Here is a 25013-nt window from a genome sequence, read left to right on the forward strand (position 1 = left end):
GAAAAGAAGCAGCGTGGCTTAGTGGAAAGAGCCCGGGCTCAGGAGTCAGAGGTCGTTGGTTCTAATCACGTCTCTGACACTTGTCTGTTCTGTGACCTTGGGAAAGTCACTTCACTTCTCTGGGCCTCAGTTCCCTCATCTGTAAAATGGGGATTAAGACTGTGAGCCCCCAAGGGATAACCTGATTACCTTGTCTCTAGCCCAGCGCTTAGAACAGTGTTTGGCATATAGTGAGCGCTTAACAAACACCATCATTATTCCACCAGACTACTTGTTTTGTAGCCAGACTATTTGTTTTGATTTGTTGTCCATCTCCCCCGTTAAGACTGTGAGACCATTGTTGGGCAGGGATTGTCTCTATCTGTTGCCGAATTGTACATTCCAAGTGCTTAGTACAGTGCTCTGCACGTAGTAAGTGCTCAGTAAATACGATTGAATGAATGAATGAAAAAATGTCTCAGTAACCACCCAGTAGAGCTCTCAATAGTTCTCTGCAACTCCTCATCTGCATAACTCTATTCCCACTCCACAAAGGTCAGGGCGGGGCCAGCCATAATCAATCAATAGAAATCATTAATAATAATAATAATAATAATGGTATTTGTTAAGAGCTTACTATGTGCCAAGGAATGTTCTAAGCACTGGGCTAGATACAAGGTAATCGGGTTGTCCCATGTGGGACTCACAGTCTTCACCCCCAATTTACAGACAAGGTAACTGAGACACAGGGGAGTTAAGTGGCTTGCCCAAGGTCAAAGAACAGACAAGTGACAGAGCCGTGATTAGAACCCACATCCTTTGACTCCCAAGCCCATGCTCCTTCCACTAAGCCATGCTGCTTCTCTTACTGAGCTCTTATTATGTGCAGAGCACTGTACTAAGTGCTTGGGAGAGTTCAATACAAAAGAGTTGGTAGGCATGATCCCTGTCCACCAGGAGTTTATAATCTTTAGGGGGACACAGACATGAAAATAAATTATGGATGTACAAGTAAGTCCTGTGGGGCTGAGGGTGGGATGACTGTCAAATGCTTTAAGGATGCAGATCCAAAAGGATCCTAAAATCCTACTCCTATATTTAGGAATAAATATATTCCTAAAATACCCCAAGTTTGGTTAGGTTCAGACTGGGACCCATAATTTTTGCCCATGCCACAATCAGGGTAGATGAAGTCAGACTGTAATCTCCCTCTAGACTCCTTGAGGGCAGGAAATCATGTCTATTTACTATATTATTCTCTCCCACGTGCTTAGCACAGTCTTCTCCATATAGAACGTGCTGAAATACCTTTGATTGACTGACTGTTCTTACTGTCCTGTCATCAAAACAGAGGAGCTCAAGCCAAGGAAGACATGACAGCGGAATGTATTTGGAATTTCTGGGATGGAAGAGCTCCTGTTTTAAGTTTTGGCTGCAGAGTGTGGTCAGGTAGCTCCCAGTTTCTCTCTCTCTCCCCTCCCCCACCATTTGCAGGTGAAAGATTTCCATTTATCAGCATCATCATCAACCACACTTTTTTGAGTACCTAGTCGGTTCAAAGCAGTGAAGAATCCCAGCTCTGCCACTTGTCAGCTGTGTGACTGTGGGCAAGTCACTTAACTTCTCTGTGCCTCAGTTCCCTCATCTGTAAAATGGGGATTAACACTGTGAGCCCCACGTGGGACAACCTGATTCCCCTGTGTCTACCCCAGCGCTTAGAACAGTGCTCTGCACATAGTAAGCGCTTAACAAATACCAAAAAAAAAAAAAATTACAAGTTTTTGAATTTGGACAGGTGAGAGCTGCACCAAGAGCCCCAGTGGTGTGGAAATGAGAATCATTTTGAAGGGTTCATTATTTTGAAGTCACTTATTATGAACAAAAATACACTGCAGAGATAGGATTCCTCTGGAGATCTTGAGAAAAGTTCTTAGAAGTGAATATTGCTAGGAAATGTGTTCTCCAAAATGAGAGTTTGCTAAGTATTAAAAAGAAGTGAATGGTCGACACTCAAAATCCTCTTGGCATTTGGGTTATAAAAGGTAAAACCATTCAAAACTTGCATTAAATCAGAAATTCATTTCATTCTACAAAACTGCAACTTTTAACTATTCCATAAGGTCTTGCTGAAGTCTATCTGAAGTGCTGAAGTTAGTCTACAAAGCTTAAATGATTACTATTTTCCTCCAAATTGTCTCTCGTAAATTCACTAGAATTGAAATGTTGATACTCCCACATACTAAGAAACTATCCACAGACCACTAAGAAATAGGAAACAGTGCCAGAACCAAGGAACGTGTTGACAGGGAATAAGCCTTCTGGTTTCCAACAGTTTAATAACAAGAAAAAATGTTTTTCACTGTTCTTCACTCCTTCCACTTACCCAGTAGTTTTGCAATGATGTAAAGGGCTTGTCCCCAAAGAAAAAGCTTTCCATCACGTCCACAGTTGCTAGGAAATCGCTTCTGACTACCAGGGTTTCTCTTCTCTGATTCCACAAAATCAGCTGGCACATAGTAATACTTGGGTATAACCGGATATCCTGCAGAGTTTTAAAATAAAGGCATTAAAACAGATGAGTCCATTTTCCTCAGATGAAAGTTAAGTAGCTTCAAGGGAGGATGAGAGAGATGGTGATTGTGGCTTGGGTCTGCATGGGACAACTGTACAGGAGGGTAAATATACGTCACACAATCCAGCTGCTTACTGGGCCTAAGTATCTAACTAAAAGCTGCTGCTTTTTGCTGGAATTTAGCATAATCCCAAAGGCATTAGGCTGAGCTGGTGTAAGAAGGCATCGTTTCCTGGAGACTGCCAACTCCTGCATCCTTTCTGATGGATGCAGAAACCTGCCCATTTGGCAGCTGCCTGGGGGTCTGGTTGGTTCTGGATTCTCCATCTCCCTGCAGCCTGTCTGGCTCAGGCTTGAAGTTACTCTGAGTCACTCCAAAATGGCAGTAGGCTCAGGGAGCAGAACAGGACACCCTGACATCCGGGACGGCTTCCTAACGGAGTTTCTCGGCTAAAACTGGATATGGGATTAATCCCTGCTAACATTACCTTGGTGCCTTATATTAGGTGTGCGCTGCCCTACGCAGATTTGGGACAGATCCAATTTTTTAAATTAAATTCCATTCCAAACATATGCCAGCTTCATGCAGACCTGGCCAGTGTCAGATAACATGAATCTAATGGGCTTCTACCTGATAGCTCAAAAATACTGACGACTGTAAATTATATAGCAGCCCAAAGACTTCTAAAAATACTGGGCATGGGGACTCACTAGCAAAGAAAGACCTTGTTTGTAAAATACTCCGAGCCTGTGTTTCTGAGCCTATCCACTGTTCTTGGTTCCCACCTTTCCCACCGCCCACCTCTTGCTCACTCCGTCTCCTCAAACCTATTCTGCCTGAAGCTTCTTTACCCTTCATCTTCTAACAGATCACAGCTCCCCCACCATCACCTCTTCTTCAGGAGGCCTTCCCCAATTCATATTTAATCTCCCAACTCCACATACTCCAAATGCCCCACAGCACTTCTGCACCACCTGGATTTGTAAGTTTTCAAAATATCCCATAGCACTTCAGTATATATCTTCTCTACTCTCATCACTTCCTTCCATTAGTCTGTAAGCTGAGGGCAGGGATCGTGACCACCAATTGTATTAAATTCCCTCAAGTGTTTAGTATGGTGCTTTGCACAAATTAAGTGCTCAATTAATGTCACTGATTGTTTCTATTTGCAATATAATTTAGGATCTGTCCACCCCTACTAGATTATAAATTTCCTGAAGGCAGGGAATGTATCTACAAATTCAACTTCATCTTATGAGAAGCAGCATGGCAGAGTGGATAGAGCACGGGCTTGGAAGTCAGACGGTCATGGGTTCTAATCCCTGCTCCACTACTTGTCTGCTGTGTGACCTTGGGCGAGTCACTTCTCTGTGCCTCAGTTACCTCATCTGTAAAATGGGGATTGAGACTGGGAGCCCCATGTGGGACAGGGTCTGTGTCCAACCCTATTTGCTTGTACTCACCCCAGTGCTGAGTACAGTGCCTGGGACATCGTAAGGACTTACCAAATATAATTATTATTATTATCTTCAGCCCTGACTTATCTCCTTCCCTGCAATTTCACAACTCCTTCTGCCTTCAGAACAACACTACCAGCATGTCCTACTGATACTTCAAATTAAAAATGTTCAAAACTGAACTCCTTTATGTTCCAACCCAAACCCTGTCCTCCCCCATCTTTCCCATCACTTTAGATAGAACCATTACTCCCCCTACCTCACAAGCCCGTAAACTTGGCATTGTCCTTAACTCTCCTCTCTCATTCCACCTATTTATTCAATATAACCAAATCCTGTCGGTTCTATCTTCACAACGTTGCTAAAATCTGTCTTTTCCTCTCCATTCAAAATGCTACCATGCTGATCCAAGCACTTATCCTCTCACCATCACTGCTGCAACTTCCTCCTCGCTGACGCCCCGGCCTCCTCTCTCCCCACTCCAATCCATACTTCACTCTGCTGCACGGATCATTTATCAACAAAAACACTCAGTCCACGTCCCCCCATTCCTCAAGAACCTCCAGTGGCTGCCCATCCTCCTCTACATCAAATAGAAACTCCTGATCATTGGCTTTAAAGCAGTCAATCAGTTCATCCTATTCTACCTCACTTCACTGATCTCCTACTCCAGCCCAGCTCACACACTCCATTCCCCTAGTGCCTGCTTGCTCCCTGTGCCCCAATCTTGTCTATCTTGCCACCGACCCTTTTCCCATATCATCCCCCAGCCTGGAACTCCCTTCCCATTCATATATGCCGGACCATCAATCTCTCCACCTTCAAAGCATTATTCAGGTCACACCTCCTCCAAGAGGTTATCCCTGATTAACCCCTCTTTACCCTGGCTCCCTTTTCCCTCGGCTTTGTCTATGCACTCGGCCTTTGGACATTTGATATTTGCCTCACGCCGAACCCCACAGCACTTATGTACATATCTTAAAATTATATATTATATAAATGTATTATATTATTTATTCATATTAATGACTGTCTCCCCTTCTAGACTTTAATATCATTATGGTCAGGGAACGTGTCTGTTAATTCTATTATACTATACTCTCCCAAGCATTTAGTACAATGCTCTACACATAGTACACTCACTGATTACTGTGAGAGAGCACAGGCCTGCAAATCAGAAGGACCTGGCTCCACAACTTGTCTGTTGTGTGACCTTGGGCAAGTCACTTAACTTCTCTATGCCTCAGTTACCTCATCTGTAAAATGGGTTTTAAACTGAACAACCCTATGGGACATGGGCTGTGTCCCACCTGATTAACGTGCATTTACCTCAGTGCTTAATACAGTGTCTGGCATATAGTAAGTACTTAATAAATACCGTTAAAAAAAATTAGGCACTCAGACAGTGCTATTGTTTAATTAAAAACCATTAGTGGACCAGGCTTTCCATACCCTGCCCAATCATATATCACTGTGCATGATTTGAAAAGGTGAATATGAAAATAGACTATACACTCGTTGTTGGAAGGGAACATATCTACCAACTCTATAATTCATTCATTCAGTCATATTTATTGAGCACTTACTGTGTGCAGAGCACTGTACTAAGCGCTTGGGAGAGTACAGTACAACAATAGACACTGTCCCTGCTCACAGAGAGCTTACAGTGTACAGGGATAGTTACTGTGACTAGAAATATCCTGAAGTGGGCTGATTTTTCCCTGAGAGGCACTCACCAAGCTTCCAGGGACCTCCTCTTAGCAAAGAGTACTGGGCCTAACTCTGCCTTGACCTCTCAGCTGTCTTTGACCCAACTGCCCACTCTTTACCCTTTTTTTAAATTTTCTGGTATTTGTTAAGTGCTCACTATGTGCCAGACATTGTACTAAGCGCTGGGGTAGATATAAGGTAACATACTGTACTCTCTCAAGTGCTTAGTATACAGTGCTCTTTGCAAAGTAAGTACTCAATAAATATGACAGAGTGAAATTTAATAATTCCCTCTGTATCCCCATTTGTATTTGATCATTTATATACTGCTATTACTTCATCTACACCAAGATGGGCGCAGGGCAGGGCAGTAGCCACTGTGATCTTCACCCGTGTCAATCAGGATTCCTGTCTTGTCTTCCTTGTAGACTGCCCTAGGTGACTTTTTGAGCAGAAACCTTCACCATTTAGGGCAGAAACCCACCAGCTCTCTCCACTGGGCCACAATGAAGAATTAAGATGCTAATGATGGAAATTCCCATTAAAACACAGTCATCATCCTCAGTTCAATAGTTGTAAAGACATCTTTTCCTTGTGGCTAACTATATCAATATGTTCAAGAATATTTTTGAGAACGAAAACTAGTTATTCCTGAAAAAACAGGATCTTCAGCTGTCATAAAATGGAAAAAGAAAGCAACATACCCGGATAGTCCTGCAGCGTAACAACTGTAACCCTCACAAACAGCGCATTCAATTATCTTAATAACAACAAGCGCATTTCTGGCATCCCCTAAAAATCTTATGGTTCTCGCGATTGTAGACATTTATCAATATTGGCATTTTAGTTCTTGCTCTCTAGCATGCACAGCAATAGTCCACAGGAACCGTGCATGATATTTGGTGACTCCCAAGTAGATTACTCAGGTTCGTGGCCCTACTTCTAAGTTTGGAACAGCATATGGTTTGAGAAGAAGTTTGACTAGAAGTACTAGGCAGTTGCGCTCCTTAAAATGATTCCCCTCGACCGAACTCGAGACTTCTCTCTTCGAGGAGTCACACACCAGAGAATTTTTCATTGACTAATGGCCTCCGGCAACTGAACCTATAACCTACCCCTTAAATCAGTTTTGAGAGTGCATGTGGAAGTAATACTTTTAATAGTAATCATGAGATGTGACTCATTTAATGGGAAGTAAATGTACAAATGATTGAAGTACATAGGAAAGTGACAGCTGTGATGGTGATCCCCAGGTTCAAAATGAGGACACTGATGGTTATAGAGATTACTTAGCAGTTTAAAGTCAGAGGAAATACTGACTCCTACTTTGAGCCCTAATATCATACATAGAATGCATCAAATCATTTCACCTAGCATCAGTCCTTCCTTTTTTATATAGTTTGATTAGCTATCAAAAATCTTTGATCTTTGTTATCCCACTTGTTATCAACCAGAAAGCTGTACTAACCAGCTTTGGTGATATTCCCTCAGAAGGGCAATCTCACAAGCCCTTGGGGAGGAGGTTTCAATCTGTGAGTCTTCCCCGGTGGGAATTCAGGCAAATAGCAAACAGAGCCAGATCCTGTCCACTATGAAATTCTTCCTCTTCCTGATCTATGGCTTAGTGGAAAGAGCATAAGCCTGCGAGTCAGAGACCGGGGCTATAATGCTCCCTCTGCCCACTTACTTGCTCTATGAACTTCAATAAGTCACTCAAATCCTCTAGGCCTCACTTTTCTCATCTGCAGCATGGGGGTAAAATGCCTGTTCTCCCTCCCTGCTAAACTGTAAGCCCTATGTGGGACAGGGACTGGATGACCTGATTATCTTCTTTCTGATCCAGTACTCAGGAAAATAGTTCGCCCCTAGTAAGCACTTAAACACTATTATTATTATTACTATTTTATATTCCTTAGGCAAAAGAGATGCTTGAAATCCTAGCAGGATTTGCTCTTCTGCTACTCAAACTCTTCTCAAACTGTATTTTTAGGTACTCGTCTAATCTGATTAAAAATTTAAAGAATGTTAACATAGCCAGGGTTATTCAACCTTATCTAGATCTGTAGGTAGATATTACTGGAGACTCTCCTGTGATTATGCATAGCTTTCAATAGGCAACCCTGACTCTGAGATAACTGGCATTTTTGATTAATCGAAACCTCTCATTCCCCAAGTGTGCCAGATAACAAAGCTTTTACCATAATTAAAGAAATTAGTGGGGAGAGTCATATTTCCCTGGAAGCTTTATTCACGGCCAAAAAAACAATTACATCAAAGATTAGTGCTTTTTATTTTCAATTATATAATGTTAAAATATATCCCTGAAATGTCGATGATACTAGCATCTTTAAAGAAGAAAGTTTGAATGTACCTTCTGCTGTTTGATGAAGTACCGGAGTCAGAAGATCCTGATAGTCCTTCACTTGCTTAGGGTTTCCTTTGAAAACCCCTAAAATATAAAATCAAATCATTTTATGAACACCTAAAAATATCGGATCAGATTTATGCAGTTTTCAATTTACTAGTCCACTTCATTCACCGTACTTTAGTACAGAGTGTAAAAGGAATATCTGACTAAATGCATTGAAACTAAAATCTATTGCTACTAATGGATTTTTAAAATTCCATTTTCAAAACCAAAATTCTTATTTCAGAGTAGATGTTCTCATTCAAATACCTCTCTCCTTCAGGGCTTCACACTATGACATTTCAGGTTATATCTATTCTAATCATTATTCATTTGGCTTATTGCAAGAGGATATGACATCGAGCATCCAGAGAGAGTGGCTAGCTGGAGAATGAAGTTCTTCAATAAAGATGTTTGGTGTCTTGCAAATTTCTAGAATTTTTTCAAGTATTATGATCCAAGTGCTATCCTCTGAGTATGATTTTCATATCATCCTAAGTATGCTAACTTTTGTTTTTGGGAAAAAAAAAGGGAGAGGACCTGCTATTCAGCTCTTTCAAGCTGAAGCTATGTACTGTCTCCCTTTACTTCTTAACACCAGCCTAGCCAAAAACGACCCTCCCATCACTGATGCTTTGCATTTCTATTGGACAAAAAATAAACAGCTTTTGCCAATGGGACTTGAAACACTTGACTCAATTTCCCAGCTAAGAACTTATTTTCCCTTAGTATTCATGCCTCTGGGGTGTTCTTTTTCTCTTTAGACTCTTTTTTTTCCAATATTATGTCAGTCCTGTCCTTTACTTGAAATTTATACCTCTTATTACAGAAATGGAGGTGTAAGAGACTGGCTAAATTAGTTGACGGATAGGAGAACAGGGCTCTGGAGAATAGTAAAAGACAAATGCCATAAAATAGGTTGGGAAGAGGAGCAGAGGGGAAAATAGGAAACTATCGTTTCTTCCCCAGGGTGTTCTTTTGAGCAAGTGGCCAAACAGAATTCTGACATGTGGATGATAATGACAAGGGTATTAACATCTTCACCCCTGCTTCACTTTCAGACTATCACACATCCACAAGTACAGAACAGAAAGTCAACATGCTGGGACAATGGAAAATGTGTGTAATCGATTCATAGATTCAGGAGGAATCCTCGGTCAATGAATGTAACACTCAATGGGACTTCATCATCATGTGAGAAAGTAAGGGGAAAAAACCTTGGAAATAGCTCAAGCTGTGCTGATAACCTCATTCTAACAAGAGAGAATATGTGCTTTCAGATCTCCATCTATTACCAGTTACACTTTGGTGCTGCCATTTCACCATCTTCTGGAAGCAGTTCCCCTTTCCTGGTTACCAGAAGATATTTCTTTTCTTGGCTGCTGCTGCTGATGTCTATAAGAGTTTCCACCTACCATCTGGTAGGAGTTTCCACTCACCCTGCTTGAAATGCCTTTCCCAGACTCATGATAGTAGAAAGCTGGAGTGTTAGATGGGGAAGAGAGGGGTGTTTGTGGATGTGAAACAAGGGTTTTATTAACTAATGCTTACTTTCTGTAAATTCGAAAGCCATTCTGATTCTAACACTCGGTGATTTGGAGATTTGAACACTAATTAACTTTCTAAAGTCTCAACATGATTTACATACAAAAAGTGATATTTATGGCTCCCTCCCTTAAAATAAGATTGGAATTATGACACTGGAATGAATATTTAACTACACTGAAACCAAAATCTATTGTAACTAATGGATTTTAAAAATTCCATTTTTGAAACCAAAATTCTTGTTTCAGAGGTAGATCTTCTCATTAAAATACCCCTTCAGGGCTTCACACTATGACATTTCAGGTTTTATCTACTGTAATCATTATTCATTTGGCTTATTGCAACAGGAGATGGCATCGAGCATCCAGAGAGAGTGGCTAGATGGGAATTATGACACTGGAATGAAATACCAATATATTCATACAGGCTTATAAGTAAAACCAAAACCAACAGCATTTTTTTTTACAAGCAGACTCTTTTTCTTGCCCAGTGAGAAGAGCGGCAGTTGGCTGCCTCCCTCCCTCTCCAACCTATTCAAAGCATACCAGCTTTGATTCGTTTTAAATCTGTGGGCTCTTTTCTTCCCCTGAAATTTGCTCTCCTTTGCTTGCGTCCCTCCATGTCGCCCCGCTTCTCCACCCCCATGTTAACACTCCTCGCCCTCAGATTGAAGAAAGGAGGTTACCAAAAAGATGAAGCCATGAGAACATGAACTGAATGGGTTTTTTTCTCCCTTTTCCCCTTTCTCTTTATTACTGTTTCAAAACTGCACATCCACAGTGAAGTTAGCTAGGTTAATTTAATATTTTTTTAATTCCTGTGACTGACTTTTTGAGCACCAATGGCTTAAAAGTGTATTTCTGGCACTTCTTCAGGAATAAAAAAAAATTGTAGACTTTTATTAATATTACTAGAGAAGCAGTGTGGCTCAGTGGAAAGAGCACGGGCTTGGGAGTCAGAGGTCATGGGTTCAAATCCCGCTCAGCCACTTGGCAGCTGTGTGACTTTGGGCAAGTCACTTAACTTCTCTGTGCCTCAGTTACCTCATCTGTAAAATGGGGATTAAGACTGTGAGACCCACATGGGACAACCTGATCACCTTGTATCCTCCCCAGTGCTTAGAAAAGTGCTTTGCACATAATTCGCGTTTAACAAATGCCATTATTTATTTTATTTTTATCACTTTCTTTATTAAGCACTTAACATATGTTGAGCATTAGTTTAAGCACTGGGGAAGATATAACTTTTTGTAAATTAGCCCTCTCAATAGTTTTAGAAAAATTTCACCCTTTCCATTCACCGTCAATGAAGAGTGAAAAGGACCTGTTTCAGTTTTGGAAATATTTGAGAACTGTTCTTTTAAAGGCAGTCATTTTTTCTCTTGAGGCTTTCTGTCATCTCCCCTACTTGAAATGTTCTACTTTATGTGAGCTTGCATTTAGGCTTCCTTTCCAAAAGGAAAGCTCTTGGTGAGCTGAGACTAAGTCTTCATTGGCTAAAACAGTACGCACACTAACATGAGGATGTCTAATAAATACATCGTTACCTACACACACACAAACACACACACAATTCAAGCAGTCGTACTGGATTAAATGGGTGTATATATTAAATACCATCTGAATAAATGTTATTCACATTCTTAAAACAAATCAATGAGGCTAGCAGAAAAAAATGAGAGAGGAACAATGACTTTCAGAAAGAACTGAAGTAATTTGAAATGAAATTCAAAAGTCTATCTAATCTAGCATTATTAATTTTAATTTATCGAAAATTTAACATTATGAGATTAAAATGTGTAGCATTCCCCTTTGTGGAAAATTCTAAAATAAAGTTTCATCTATGAGGCATTATTCCATGATATTCCACAAATTTAGTAGAATGTTAATGATAGATTCGTACCACTTAGTGTCTACTTTTCTATGCCAAAAAACCTTAACTTCATCCTTTCTCTCTATGAACCACCTTTGTATGTTTTATCAATAAAAAAAAGGCCTACTCACCATCAATCATCATATAGAGGAAAAAAATTGGGAATTCACATTCAATGCCATCAAAGAGCTTTAATAAAAGAGAAATATTTTAAATTTTAGTTGAAAGGCAAATTTCCAAAGTAAACATCTATTCCAATAAACATTTACATAATAAATATGTATTAACTGCATTCAATTTTAAGACTGGACCAATTTAGGCAATACGATTTGGTTATCCTTTTAATTATTTAGACCTCTGACAAGTTACAAGCCCAGGCGTAATGGTTTTTGGAGCAACACCAGCTCTATTTTAAAGAGGAAAAAAAGGGTTTGAAAGACATGGAAACTATAAGCAAAGTCAACAGAACTTCAAAAAACAAACCACAAAAAATGCTTAATGCACTTACACTGAAATCAGCTGTGAAATTAAATACAGTGATGAATAACATTCCTAGTTGGCCACAATACCTAAGTGCATACTGAATTTTAAAGTAAAAAGGCACATTTATCACCAAGCAAACCAAATAATGAAAGGCTGACTGAGAATTTTGCCAGAATGAGACCGCGTGTGCTCAGGAGGCTAGAGAAGTCCTGGAGAGGCTGCCAGAAAAGGTTGGGCGGGGGGGGGGGGGCTGGCTTAATCCTCTGGACAACATCAATGTCTTGTCATCTGAAAGCAATCATTTTCTAGCTCTTCCACAAATCCCTTAGCAATCTACCACTAAGGACCCCAAATCCTCCCAGTTTCTATGGGCTACGGTAGGACTGATGGGCCTTGCAGTTAGTAAGAAGTGGCAGTAAGGGCAATCATCAGCTAACAAAGAATGAGTTTGATTTTGGATGAGATAGGTGAGAAAGCTAATGGCTATTTTTGCACCTGTTTTTAAGCAGTGAAAGTGATTTCAAACTCGCACTTCAAAGTCTGGATTCAGAAAGAAATGTCCAACTTCTTACAGAAAAAGGGAACTGGGATGTTGGTGTATTTCGGTCACAGAATAATAGGACAAGTTATATGGGGTCTCTAGCAGCACTAGAGTATAATGATCATCTTCTCTGTAGATTTACGGCCAAATCTAAGTGACTGGAAATCAATCATTTTTTAAAAATCAAACAATTGCATTTATTGAGTGCTTCACTATGTTTGGAGCCCTGTACTAACCAGTTGGGAGAATACAATATAACAGAATACTCTTTATATTGCAAGGATCATACCTTGATTTCTGCTGGCTTATAATAGCGTCTATTTTGATCTTCCAAAGATGTTCTGTATCCATCTCTTAAGAAACGTTTGAAACCATATTTTCCTTTCAACTTCCTCACAACTTTATCGAGTGTTTGATTGAACAAAGCATCATCATCCAGAGCAAAGGCAGGGTAACTAATGCAGGGAAGGAGAGCTGCATCTGTGTTCTGAAGAAATAGAAAAAAAACCCAAAAAATCAAACCCAGTTTCCCATTATTGCTAAAATATTCTGTGCGTGATCTTCCTAGCAGACTTTGGAAAATAAATCAGAATGAGACAACCAATTGATTTTCTAAATTTAGGGGGAAAAAAAGGAGATAAATATGCATATGGAGTTTGATTCAAAGGCCATGGACCTTTGGACACTTTAAATATGGTCACAGTGTGCTTGGGACAAAAAATAGATCTCTTAATCGGGATCTGGAAATTTTTGGTACTTCTTATGAGTCACATTTTTCAAAATTAATTGTCAAGAAGAAATTCAAGTTGGAGACTAAGTTTGTCCTCTGGTGTATCCTTCAAAGAGCAGAAATAGGTCACAGAGGGGTGTAAGTTCAGGGTCTGATGGCAGGCTGAAAAAGGGCTGGGGCAATTAGGAAGGAAAAGACTTGAAGAAATGGCAGAATAAAGGGACAGGTTCAAGTACCTTATCCTCTTAATTCAAAGAAATGTGAAGTCTGGCAAAAGTATTCTTAAAATCCCCCAACCCTCATGTTACTCATACTGGGGCAAGATGGCAACTATGTGGCCCTACAAATAGATTTAAAACATTGATTCAATGGTCTTCTAGGTCCCTGCTGACCTTGGGAAATCTTTTCAAGATTGAATTGTCATATCAAAAAGGACAAATACTTTGTGAAGTCTCTGAGAAAGCTGCAGTTAGCCCATCTATGTGAGAAGGAGAAAGTCACCGAGAGAAAGAGAAAACTGGAGCTTACTTCTTGCATTTTCACGGTTCCGCTGAACTAGGAAGATGAATCGTTTCAATGCATTTTCTTAAAATACTGTTTCTACAAGCTACTGAAACATACAAATCTATCTTAGAAACCAATTAAAACTACTAGCATACATGAAAAAAGAACCACCAAACTAACAGCTTTTTTTTCCCTAAATTAATTCCTCAAACATTTTCCAAGCTACTTACGTGAGACCTGGATTCTCTGGGTAACAATGAGCAGAGAGTCTGTCTATTTCGATTGTGAGCATCCAGATCCACAAATATAACAGACCAAGAGCATCCCTGCAATAAAAGAAGGATGGTTTAAAGTAAAAACAGAAACCACTGCGGCCATTTGAATGCAAGATTTGGACAAACACACCAATTTCTCCTATTTAGGGATAGATGGCAAAGATTTTCTCTATGCCAAACCCTCTCCTGTTTAATATCTTGGATATATGTGGAACTGGTTCGCTACCTTAAGGGTACTCAACTGGCAGTTTCATAGTTGGAGGTAAAGGCAATCAGAATGAGCTTGTGAGTGGTGAGGATGAGAAGAAGCCCTTCTCTGGTGCTCCTGTTCTTCATGGGCTCAGGTTCCCCTTCAAATATCACCTACCTGTGCTAGCTCAGCAAGAGGGACAGAGGCCCTGCTCTTTCATGGGGAAGCTTCCCTTCATCCTTGACCTGTTCCTGACTCAGTCACCCCTCCTCCTCACCATCAGTGAAATCTGGCCCTCCCCAGATGACACGGTCTCCCCTGTCGCTCTCTCCAGAGGGTGCCTCGTACTCTCCCACTCCCCCAGACACACTGGGAAAGGAGGAGGTGTTGGCTTCCTTCTCACGCTCCAATGCTGCCTTTGCACCATTCCACCTCCCCTATCCCTTTCCTTCCCTTCTTTGGAAGCCCATATCATCCACCTCTACCACCCACTCCATATTTTAGTAGATGTCATCTTCCGCTCCCTGGATCCCACCTCCAACATCTATAACCATTTTGATCCCTTTCTCTCATTCCTTCTCTTTTTCTCCATGCCCTCAGTGATCCTTCGGGACTTCAATATTCACACGTATGTTCCTGATGACCCTTCTGCCTTCTATCACTCCGCAACTCCTCTGAACTCTTGCCCCATCCCACCTTGCCCACTGACCAACTTGGACACACACTCAATCTCATCATCTCTAACCACTGCAAAATCTCTACCTTCACCAGCTCTGAAATCCTTCTATCTGACCATAACCTCCTTACCTGCCTCCTCTCCTACACACCTCCTCCCTATAAATCTGTACTATTCCCCCATGGAAACCTCCGATCTTTTGACCTATCCAATTTTCTCAAACTATCATGCCCCACTTAGCCTCCATACCCAAACTACCTTTTCTTGATGATCAAATTGATGCTCTCAACAACACACTCTCTACTCAACTCAACTCACTCACTCTCCTAGCCCTTCATCGATCTCGTGCCACTAACCCGCAGCCCTCGATCATCTGCACAGTCGGCCTCCTTCACTCTTGTGCAGGAGCCACAGAATGCTGCTGGTGGAAATCTAAATACCAGGCCGACTTTATCCACTTCAAGTTTATCCTTGCATACCTTAAGTCTGCCCTCTGTTCTGCCCGGCAAAATTATTTCTTCACCCTTATGGACACCTATGCCCGTCACTCTCGTCAGTTGTTCCAGACATTTAACTCCCTTCTCAGGCTTCCGTCCCCCGCTTCCTCCATCCCTTGCCCCCAGTGATCTTTACACTAACAGGCATGAGCTCCCTAACTTTTCTTCAAAAACATTCAAGACATTTCTCTCCATTCCTCAAAAAACTCCAGTGGTTGCCCATTCCCCTCTGCAACAAACAAATACTCCACACCATTGGCTTTAAAGCACTCAATCACCTTGATCCCTCCTACCTCACCTCACTACTCTCCAACTACAACCTAGCCCACACACTTCATTCCTCTAGTGCTAACCTTCTCACTGTGCCTTGATCTCGCCTGCCTCGAAGGTGACCTCGGCCCACAGCCTGCCTCTGGCCTGGAACACCCTTCCTCCTCAAATATGACATACAATTACTCCCCTGCCCTTCAAAGCCTTACTGAAGGCACACCTCTACCAAGAGGCCTTCCCAAAGCCCCCCTTTCCTCTTCTACCACTCCCTTCTGCATTGTCCTGACTTGCTCCCTTTGTTCTCCCCAGATCCAAGTCCCGCGACACTTACGTACATAACTGTAATGTATTTATTTATATTAATGTCTGTCTCCCCACCCCCCTGCAGACTTTAAGCTCGTTGTGGGCAAGGAATATGTCTTTTTATTGTTGTATTGTACTCTCCCAAGTGCTCAGTACAGTGCTCTGCACACATTAAGCACTCGGTGAGTACCACTGAACGAATAAATGAATTCGGGACTCTGGAAGGGAGCTTTTAGAAGAGGAAAGACGCAGCAGCCACCAATTTGGAAGGAATGGCAGCTCCTGTAGTTCCCCTTCCTTTCCCATGACTCCCCTCCCTATTTCCCCAAGCCAATCCAACTCATTCCAAGCTTTGGGCTCTGGAACACTGGGACTCGTTCACCTCTGCCATCCATTTCTGGCTGATGGAATCTCATCAAGGCACATGGTCCCAGGAGCAATTACGCCTACTTGGTCCCCAGTTGCCTTTCACCCCAGTGAGCAGAAGTTACAGGGAATGGAAATTTTTTCAGCACTCAATAATTCATTAGGTGCTAAAAGCAACTTTGTTTTGGAATTAGAAAATGAAATCCTGACTCAGACCATTTTTCCAAAGGACAAAAGTATCAAATCATTTTACTATCTCTGCTTATTGACTTTTCAGGCTTTTCAATTATTCTTACCAGAATTTGGGAAACTCAAACAATACTTGATGTAATGTAATATGACTAACTCTTGTAAAATGTATAATGTAGTCAAAGCCTTAAGGCACTCAACAGGAGGGTGATGGAATACTGCCATGGCATTTCATCAAGCTACTGTGTAGGCACGGATTCCCAGAAACATGGCACTTTGTCTTAGAGCCCTCCTCTGGTGGCTGACAAAGCGTCATATTCCTGGGAATTGGCTCCAAGTTGGGATTCAAGATGATATTGGGAGTTATATTGTAGAATCTCCATCGGGCCAGGCACAGTTTCCAGTTTGGAGACCCTCAGCATAGCTGGATGAAATTTGGGGACAGGAAGATCCTGGAGAGGGTCAGATCAAACCAGAATGATTAAAACATTCTGCCGGAACCATCCTAACAATGTAGAAATCTAGATACTTGATACTTTTGTCCTCTGGAAAGTTGGTCTGAGTCATGACTTCAAAAAAGTTGCTTTTAGCACCTAATGAATTATTGAATGCCAAGGAAATTTCCATTCCCCGTAATGCTCACTCATCGGGCCAAAAGCAAGTGGGGGCTAAGTGGGAGTAATTGCATCTGGGATCATGTGCCTTGATGAGATTCCATCAGCCAGAAATGGTTGGAAAGGCTAAATGAGTTCTAGTGTTCCAGGACCTAAATCTTGGATTGATTTGTTGGGGGAAATGGGGAGGGGAGTCATGAGAAGGGAAGGGAAGCTACAGGAGTTGCCATTCCTTCCAAACTAGCAGTCATCACAGATACCATGAGTGACTCAGTTTGTCCCTCTTCCCCCTAAAGTTTTGTAAGATCACCAAGCTGGCACAGGTCTCAGAAATCACTGTAAAGGCTAAAAACAGATATTGGACTTTGGGGAATCAACTGCACTTGTTTTTGGTAAAGTCAAAGAAATCAAAGCCCCATTAACATGCATCATCACTTTTAGGAGAACGCAAAATCAAAACCAAAAACAAGAATGCATCGTGGCCTACTGCAAAATAAACGGGCCCGGGAGTCAGAGGGCCTGAGTTCAAATCCCAGCACCACCACCTTTCATTCACTGAATTCATTCATTCATTCCACTGTATTTATTGAGTGCTTACTATGTGCAGAGAATTATACTAAGTGCTTGGGAGAATACAATACAACAGAAATCAGACACATTCACATTCACATTCCCTGCTGACAATGAGCTTACAGTCTAGAACTGGGGACACCGACATTAATACAAATATATTACAAAGGTGTACATAACTGCCGTGGGGCTGGGACGGGGGATGAACAACGGGAACAAGTCAGGGTGATGGAGAAAGGAGTGGGAGAAGAGGAAAGGGGGGCTTAGTCAGGGAGGGTCTCTGGGGAGGAGATGTACCTTCAATAAGGTTTTGAAGGGGGCAGATAATAATTGTCTGTCAGAAATGAGAAAGTTAGCATTAGAGGAGTGAATTGTGTGGGCTGGGTTATAGTAGGAGAGTAGCAAGGTGAGGAAGGAGGGGGCAAGGTGATTGAGCGCTTAAAAGCCAACGGTGAAGAGTTTCTGTTTGACATGGAGATGGATGGACAACCACTGGATCCTGAAGAGTGAGGAAACATGTCCTTAACATTTTTGTAGAAAAATGATCTGGGTGGTAGAGTGACTTCGGACAAGTCACTTAACTTCTTTGTGCCTCAGTTACCTCATCTGTAAATTGGGGATTGATACTGTGAGCCCCACATAGGACAAGGGACTGTGCCCAACCCAATTTGCTTGTTTTCACCCCAGCACTTAATACAATGCCTGGCACATAGTAAGCACTTAACATATACCATAATTATTATTATTAGGTATGGACTAGACTGGGGAGTGACAAGTGACTGCGAGGTCAGCAAGGAGACAGACACACATCTGTCTACTCTGACCTTGGGCAGGCCACACTCACTTCTCTGTGCCTCAGTTTCCTCATATGTAAAATGGGAATGAAGACTGAAGTCCACGTGAGAGAGGGACTGTGTCCAACCTGATTACTTGTAGGTTCCCCAGCGCTTAGTACAGTGTGCTTAAAAAATACCACAATTATTATTACTGTTATTAATAACAAGAATGCATGTCATCCATTTTAAAGAATCGACCGCATTAATTTTTGCATCCTGTGAATATCAGAGCAAATGTGGAGTTGGTCCCATTGTTCCAAACATTCGATACAGCATGTGGAATTCTTATTTTAGCCATCACATTTCAAATGTTGACTTCAGCTCATTTGTATATTTTTTCACTTTTATAACGAAAGGCAAGAAGATGTTGAATGATACGTGCAAGTGAGCCTCGTGGGGGACATGAACTGTGTCCACCCTGATTAATTTTGTACCTCAGTGGTTAATAATAATAATAATGATAATGATAATAATAATAATGTTGGTATTTGTTAGGCGCTTACTATGTGCAGGGCACTGTTCTAAGTGCTGGGGTAGATACAGGTTGTCCCACGAGAGGCTCACAGTCATCCCCATTTTCCAGATGAGGTAACTGAGGCACAGAGAAGTGAAGTGACCTGCCCACAGTCACACAGCTGACAAGTGGTGGAACCGGGATTCGAACCCATGACCTCTGACTCCCAAGCCCGGGCTTTTTCTACTGATAGTACAGTTTCACATAGTTAATGCTTAACAAATACCATGTAAAAAAAAAAAAGAATCTGATAAATTTTAGTCATTTTACTTTAAAATTCTAAATCCTGAAAATACTCATACATTAAATACCTCATTACTATTAAACCTCCTGATTAAGTTAGCTATCTCAGCTATTTCTCAAAGTTAAATTTGTTTCATTGGTATTTATACAGTAAAACTGTACGGGAGATAGGATTATTATTTCTAAATTGGGGAGAAGAACTTTTCAGGAAAGAAGCAGGGAATCTTTTACCAGTTCTGTTGATGAAAAACTTATGAAGTCCCAATATTATAAGAATTATAAAGAATTGAATTATTTATTAAATTAAAATTCCTCGACAGTGACAATGTCTGAACTCCCCATGACTTCTTCTCTATCATTAATGGTTTACCCCCCCTTTACTAAATTGTCCCCTGGATTATACCAATCTTATTGAGGTTCAGGACCTTAATGTGTAAAATAATGGCACCAATCGCACTTGATTTAGAACGCAAATTGAGTTAATTAACATAGTCATTAAAATACTAAATGAATTCAAGATTCTTGGATAATTTAATTATAGTTGTTCCTAAGATGGCCATCATTTCAGTTTTCTCCTTCTTAAAAATTTCCAATGAAGGAGACTTCTCCAGCTCCATTTGGGAACCCATTCAAATGCTTTCTCATCCTATTAGCCAAGACTCTCTTATTTAACTCCAGGTATTCGGAAATCAAAGCCAGGATACCCATGATATTCCCCGTAAAATGTTTCCTTAAATATAATCCTTGCACCGCTCACCCACAAGGAAAGGAAAATGACAGCACAGTCTAAGAGAATTCTTGTCTGGACTTCCAACAAAATTCTATATTCCCAAAGAAACACCATAGCCTAGGAGAAAGAGCACAGGTCTGGGAAGTGGAGGATCTGGGTTCTAATCCTGATATGCCACTTGCATGCTGTGTGACCTTGGTGAGTAACTGAAATTCTCTGTCCTTCAGTATCCTCATCTGTAAAATGGGGACAATACCTGTTCTCTCTCCTCCTTTGACTGTGAACCTCATTTGGGACAGGGGCTGCACCTGGTCTGATTACCTTGCACCTCCCCCAATCTTTAGTAAAGGGCTTGGCACATAGGGAATCACTTAACAAATACCACAATTATTATTATAATTCAACTCCTAGGACAAGGACAAAGGTTCCAACTAACTTACCTCTTTGACATAAATGGAAATAGAACATAGCTAGTGAATATGATCATCTTTTTTATACTGTATTGTGCGTGGAGTTTACATTTTGGAGAGAATTCTATCCTGATTTGTACCCCGATAAGATAGTCACATACACACAACTAAAATTGTTATTAAAAGGTGCCTTAAAGGGCACAGGACTACACATCTTCTCTAATGGATGCATCCCATTCCATGACATATCATCAGATTACTAGAGGTCTAGGTTAGCAAACATCCTGGGTAAATGTCAAAATACTGTTCTGAAACTCTTTCATTACCATGACAAATGACATGTTGCCTATTTTCCAATAATTTCAAAGAATCTTTACAACATAAGTCCATGAATCCACTCATTTCATGCCTGAGACATGAACTTATAAATTAGGTAACAATTGTGAAGTAGGAGAGAGCTCATTCATTCAACAGTGAATGGCTATTACTTTTTACATCTGGAGCACTTTATATGACATTCAAATAATACTGCCAAACATCAATATCCTTTGTTTCTACTACTTAAAGAACTAGGAGGAACACAAATACATAATTTGGCTATTATACTATTTTATTAAATACTTCCATGTGTAACTGTACCCAGAATATCTTAGAATCAAGTAACATAATAATAATGTTGGTATTTGTTAAAGGCTTACTATGTGCCAAGCACTGTTTTAAGCACTGGGGTAGATACAAACTAATCAGGTTGTCCCACGTAAGGGTTACAGTCTTCATCCCCATTTTACAGATGAGGTCACTGAGGCACAGATAAGTTAAGTGACTTGCCCAAGGTCATACAGCTGACAAGCAGCAGAGCCACGATCAGAACCCATGACCTCTGACTCCCAAGCCAGGGCACTTTCCACTGAGCCAAGCTGCTTTAAAGTTCATCTGGAGACTATTTCTAATATTCCCAACATATCCCTAGGCAATATCATGTTGAACATCATAAAAAAACCCAAAATACTATTTAGCTTACATATATAGAAATTCTTTAAAAGTTGCATCTTTTGGAGAAACTAGGTCCAGCACACTCTTTACCATCCATCCAGACTTTTCCCCTGAATTTTTATAAGGGAAGTTTACAAAAATACATAAATGAGTGTTTCCTTCTCTAACAGTGCTCTACACTACCTGCTTATAACTCCTGAAATGTGAGGGTGATGGGAGAGAAAAATGTTGCCAAAAGACAGGCATGCAAGGAGATATTTTTTGTGATCAGCTGAACCAAACTGCCATTGCTGCAATCCAATCAACTACAGAGTTTCACAAAATGACTAAGTATAAATTCAACTTCATCAACTTACTGTGCTTTCATTAAAACAGAAGCGTGGGCAGCTGCGCACCCTCATTTAATGCTTATGGATCCAAAATGTGGTAATTTAAAACATCTGATTACTGACAGAAAAAATGCCATTTATTAAAAATGGGGTCTAATTCCCACCCACATATTCTTTCCAAGTACTTAGTGGAATTTACTTTCTGAAAAATATAGAGGTCTTGTCTTCAATGAAATTTCAATGAACTCCAGAAGTTTGTATTTTTTGATATTTTTGAGACAAGCTGCCCTGCATCTGAATGTATGTATGTATGTATGTATGTATGAACGTGTGTGTCTGTCTGATATATAGCTGGAGGACACTTGGAGAGATAATCTGGTTCGGAACCCTGATTGTAGGGAGATGAATTACAAAAATGCCCAGGACAACTGGTTAGCTATTCTTTTCTTAGAGAATATAAAAGACTTTACATATTTGAAACATTAGATTGTAACTTCTAGTGGCAAGGGCTCATGTCTTTTAAATATTCTATTGAGTGGATTCAAACTGTGAGTTTTCGTCACATTGAGATACTAAGCACAACAAAGCTTGCATAGATTTTGTCAGTCTACAAGAGTTGACTTTTTCAGGGTCTTTGTTAAGTACTTAGGTGCTTAATATGTAAGCACCCAGTGCATTGTACTAAGCACTAGGGAATGTACACCGTAATCAGACTGGATACAGTCCCTGTCCTACATGGGACTGAGTCTTAATCCCCATTTTACAAATGAGGTAACGGAAGCACAGAAAAATGAAGTGTCTTGTCCGAGGTCCTACAGCAGACAAGTGTCAGAGCTTCTAACTCCCGGGTCCATGCTCGATCTACTAACCCACACTGCTTCTCCTGTCCTCTACCGAAATCGTAATCTTGAAATTATAGCTCCAGGAAAGTGTTCCTGCTCTAGTCTTTAGAGATTTAAATATATTCCAAACCAAAGATTTCCTTTTTTGACGGTTTAAAAGCAATCTCCTACTGAAGGGAGTTAGCTGTGTAAATTGAACTCAAAATAAAGCAGAGTATCTTAAAAGAGAGACGTAAATAGGCAGAGGCTATCACTTGGCATTAACATCCTTCTTGGAAATAATCCGGAATTCCTTTGAAACCAAGTTCTCCTGGCAAAGGTCCCGAGGAGGTTCTTGGTACCTAAATTTGGATATACTAAACCTTTGTAATGTGTTCTTCCCAGGCACTGATTTTTAATTAGGCTACCACACTTTCACCCCTCTCAGGATGGCACCTGGAGAGTTTCCAATACTCTACCAGTCTCGTTTACAGGAGGGACAGTCAAGCAGAGGCCTATCCATTCCATTCCTAGCTTGGCCCATGGCTAGCGAGTGGAAGGCAATCTGCTTCAAGCCAAAACTCACCCGTGCTGGGCAGCAGCACCACGGGAGAAAGTCGAGGGAGGAGACTCAAGTTTACTGTGTGGAAGGAGGCAATGGAAAACCGCTTCCGGATTTTTATCGAGAAAACTCTACGGATCCACTACCAGAACAATTGCTGACAGCGGTGGGGCGTTCTGGGAGAGATGTGTCCACGGAGTCATTATGGGTTGAATATGACTCAACAGTGTTAAGACAAGACTACACTTCCAAGAACAAGAAGCTACATTACAGCGATTCAACAGTGGGATCTTAGGAATTTAACAAACTACTGTTTAGATGCAACATTTTTAATTTAACTGATGAAGCAGGAAAAATATATTTCCAATTAATTTGGCACAATTTTCTGCAGCCCAGGAGAATACCTGTGCTGTCAGTTTGAAAATGAACAAGTTGGGGTGCTGAATTTATAATGGGCAACATTTGCTTGCCTAAAAACACTTTGTCAGGCAATAGTTTTATCTGTTTCCATTTCTACAATCAACAAACTAGTTTTTCTGCTTGACAACCCCTTTGGATATTCTATCACGGATAGGCAATCACCGTGCTCTCTGCTCTGGAAAAATCTGAATCTACATCTGGGGAGATGGAATGGGAGCTAAACCTTCTTCAATCTGCTCTGTTAACTGTCTTGTTGTGGCATTTTAGTTGAGTCACTTAATTCCGCTAGGTTTATTTGGTTGGAATGTCAATTGTTTCAGTTTTTTTAGAGAATTTAATTATCCTGAAAAGCCAACGAGATAAACCAAAGCAATATATCTATTGAGTGAAAAGGTATAAAGTATTTACCTTTTTTTTTGAGCCAACAATGCCTTTCCCTGAACTTAACAACAATAAACAAGTTTCTCAACTAAAGTAACACTAGACCCTCTCTGTCTCCCTGAACCTCAGTTTTTCCATCTGTAAAGAATCACATTTGACTTCTGCTTAACCAACAATATTCCCTGCCCCTGCTACCACTTGGAATAACGAAGCAGTGTTGCCTAATAGACAGAGCATGGGTCTGGGAGTCAGAAGGACCTGGATTCTATTCCTGGCTCCGCCACATGTCTGCTGTGTGATCTTGAGCAAGTCACTTCACTTCTCTGTGCCTTAGTTACCTCATCTGGAAAATGGGCACTTGGGATAGGGACTGTGTCCAACCTGATTAGGTTGTACCTACCCCAATACTTAGTGACCCGGAACATAATAAGTGCTTAACAAATACCATAAAAATAAATACATAAACAGAAAAATGTCTTCAGGTTGAAGACCTACTTTGAGTACCCACGAAGATCCACTGTAAGCTCTTTGTGGCTAATTGTTGTACTGTACTCTTCTAAGAGCTTAGTACAGTGCTCTGCACATAGTAAGTGCACAGTAAATACCAGTGATTAACACTGAAAGAGTTCCAAGTACTAAATATTTAAACTCTCCTGATGTATGCAGGCTTCTTGCAGGTGGAGAAAGAGATGCTTTGCAATATATCATAGCTCTTCAGGGTTCTACCTCATCCCAGCTCTGCCACATGTCTGCTGTGTGACCTTGGGTAAGTCACTTCACTTCTCTGGGCCTCAGTTACCTTATCTGGAAAATTGGAATTAAGAATGTGAGCCCTATGTGGGACGGGGACTTTGTCCAACCTATCTTGTATTTACCTCGGTGCTTAGAACAATGCTTGGCACCTGAAAAGCACTTAAGTACCATAATTATTACTATTATTATTATTATGACCTGAGATCCCCGAGGGACAGGGACTAGGTCCAATTCCCACCAGTGTAATCTTTCCCAAGGCTCTGCTCATAG

At 40.9% G+C, this 25013-nt stretch overlaps 1 protein-coding gene and 1 non-coding gene across 5 annotated transcripts in view; one reads left to right on the forward strand and one right to left on the reverse strand.

The window, feature by feature from the left end:
- Window positions 1–25013, reverse strand: part of PHKB (phosphorylase kinase regulatory subunit beta) — a 239896-nt gene that overhangs the window by 105543 nt on the left and 109340 nt on the right. For all 4 annotated transcript variants that reach the window (XM_029075680.2, XM_029075681.2, XM_029075682.1 and 1 more), the window contains 5 exons: window positions 14032–14127; window positions 12857–13054; window positions 11675–11732; window positions 8091–8168; window positions 2363–2521 (listed from right to left, as the gene is read on the reverse strand). In XM_029075680.2, coding sequence (XP_028931513.1) covers window positions 2363–2521; window positions 8091–8168; window positions 11675–11732; window positions 12857–13054; window positions 14032–14127 — 589 coding nt within the window. The remainder of the gene's footprint in view (window positions 1–2362; window positions 2522–8090; window positions 8169–11674; window positions 11733–12856; window positions 13055–14031; window positions 14128–25013) is intronic.
- LOC114815401 lies at window positions 23066–23203 on the forward strand. Its single transcript, XR_003763164.1, has one exon. It is a non-coding gene; the product is annotated as a small nucleolar RNA SNORA7 (small nucleolar RNA).

The sequence above is a fragment of the Ornithorhynchus anatinus genome, chromosome 11 (assembly GCF_004115215.2).
Source record: "Ornithorhynchus anatinus isolate Pmale09 chromosome 11, mOrnAna1.pri.v4, whole genome shotgun sequence".
Classification (NCBI taxonomy): domain Eukaryota; kingdom Metazoa; phylum Chordata; class Mammalia; order Monotremata; family Ornithorhynchidae; genus Ornithorhynchus; species Ornithorhynchus anatinus.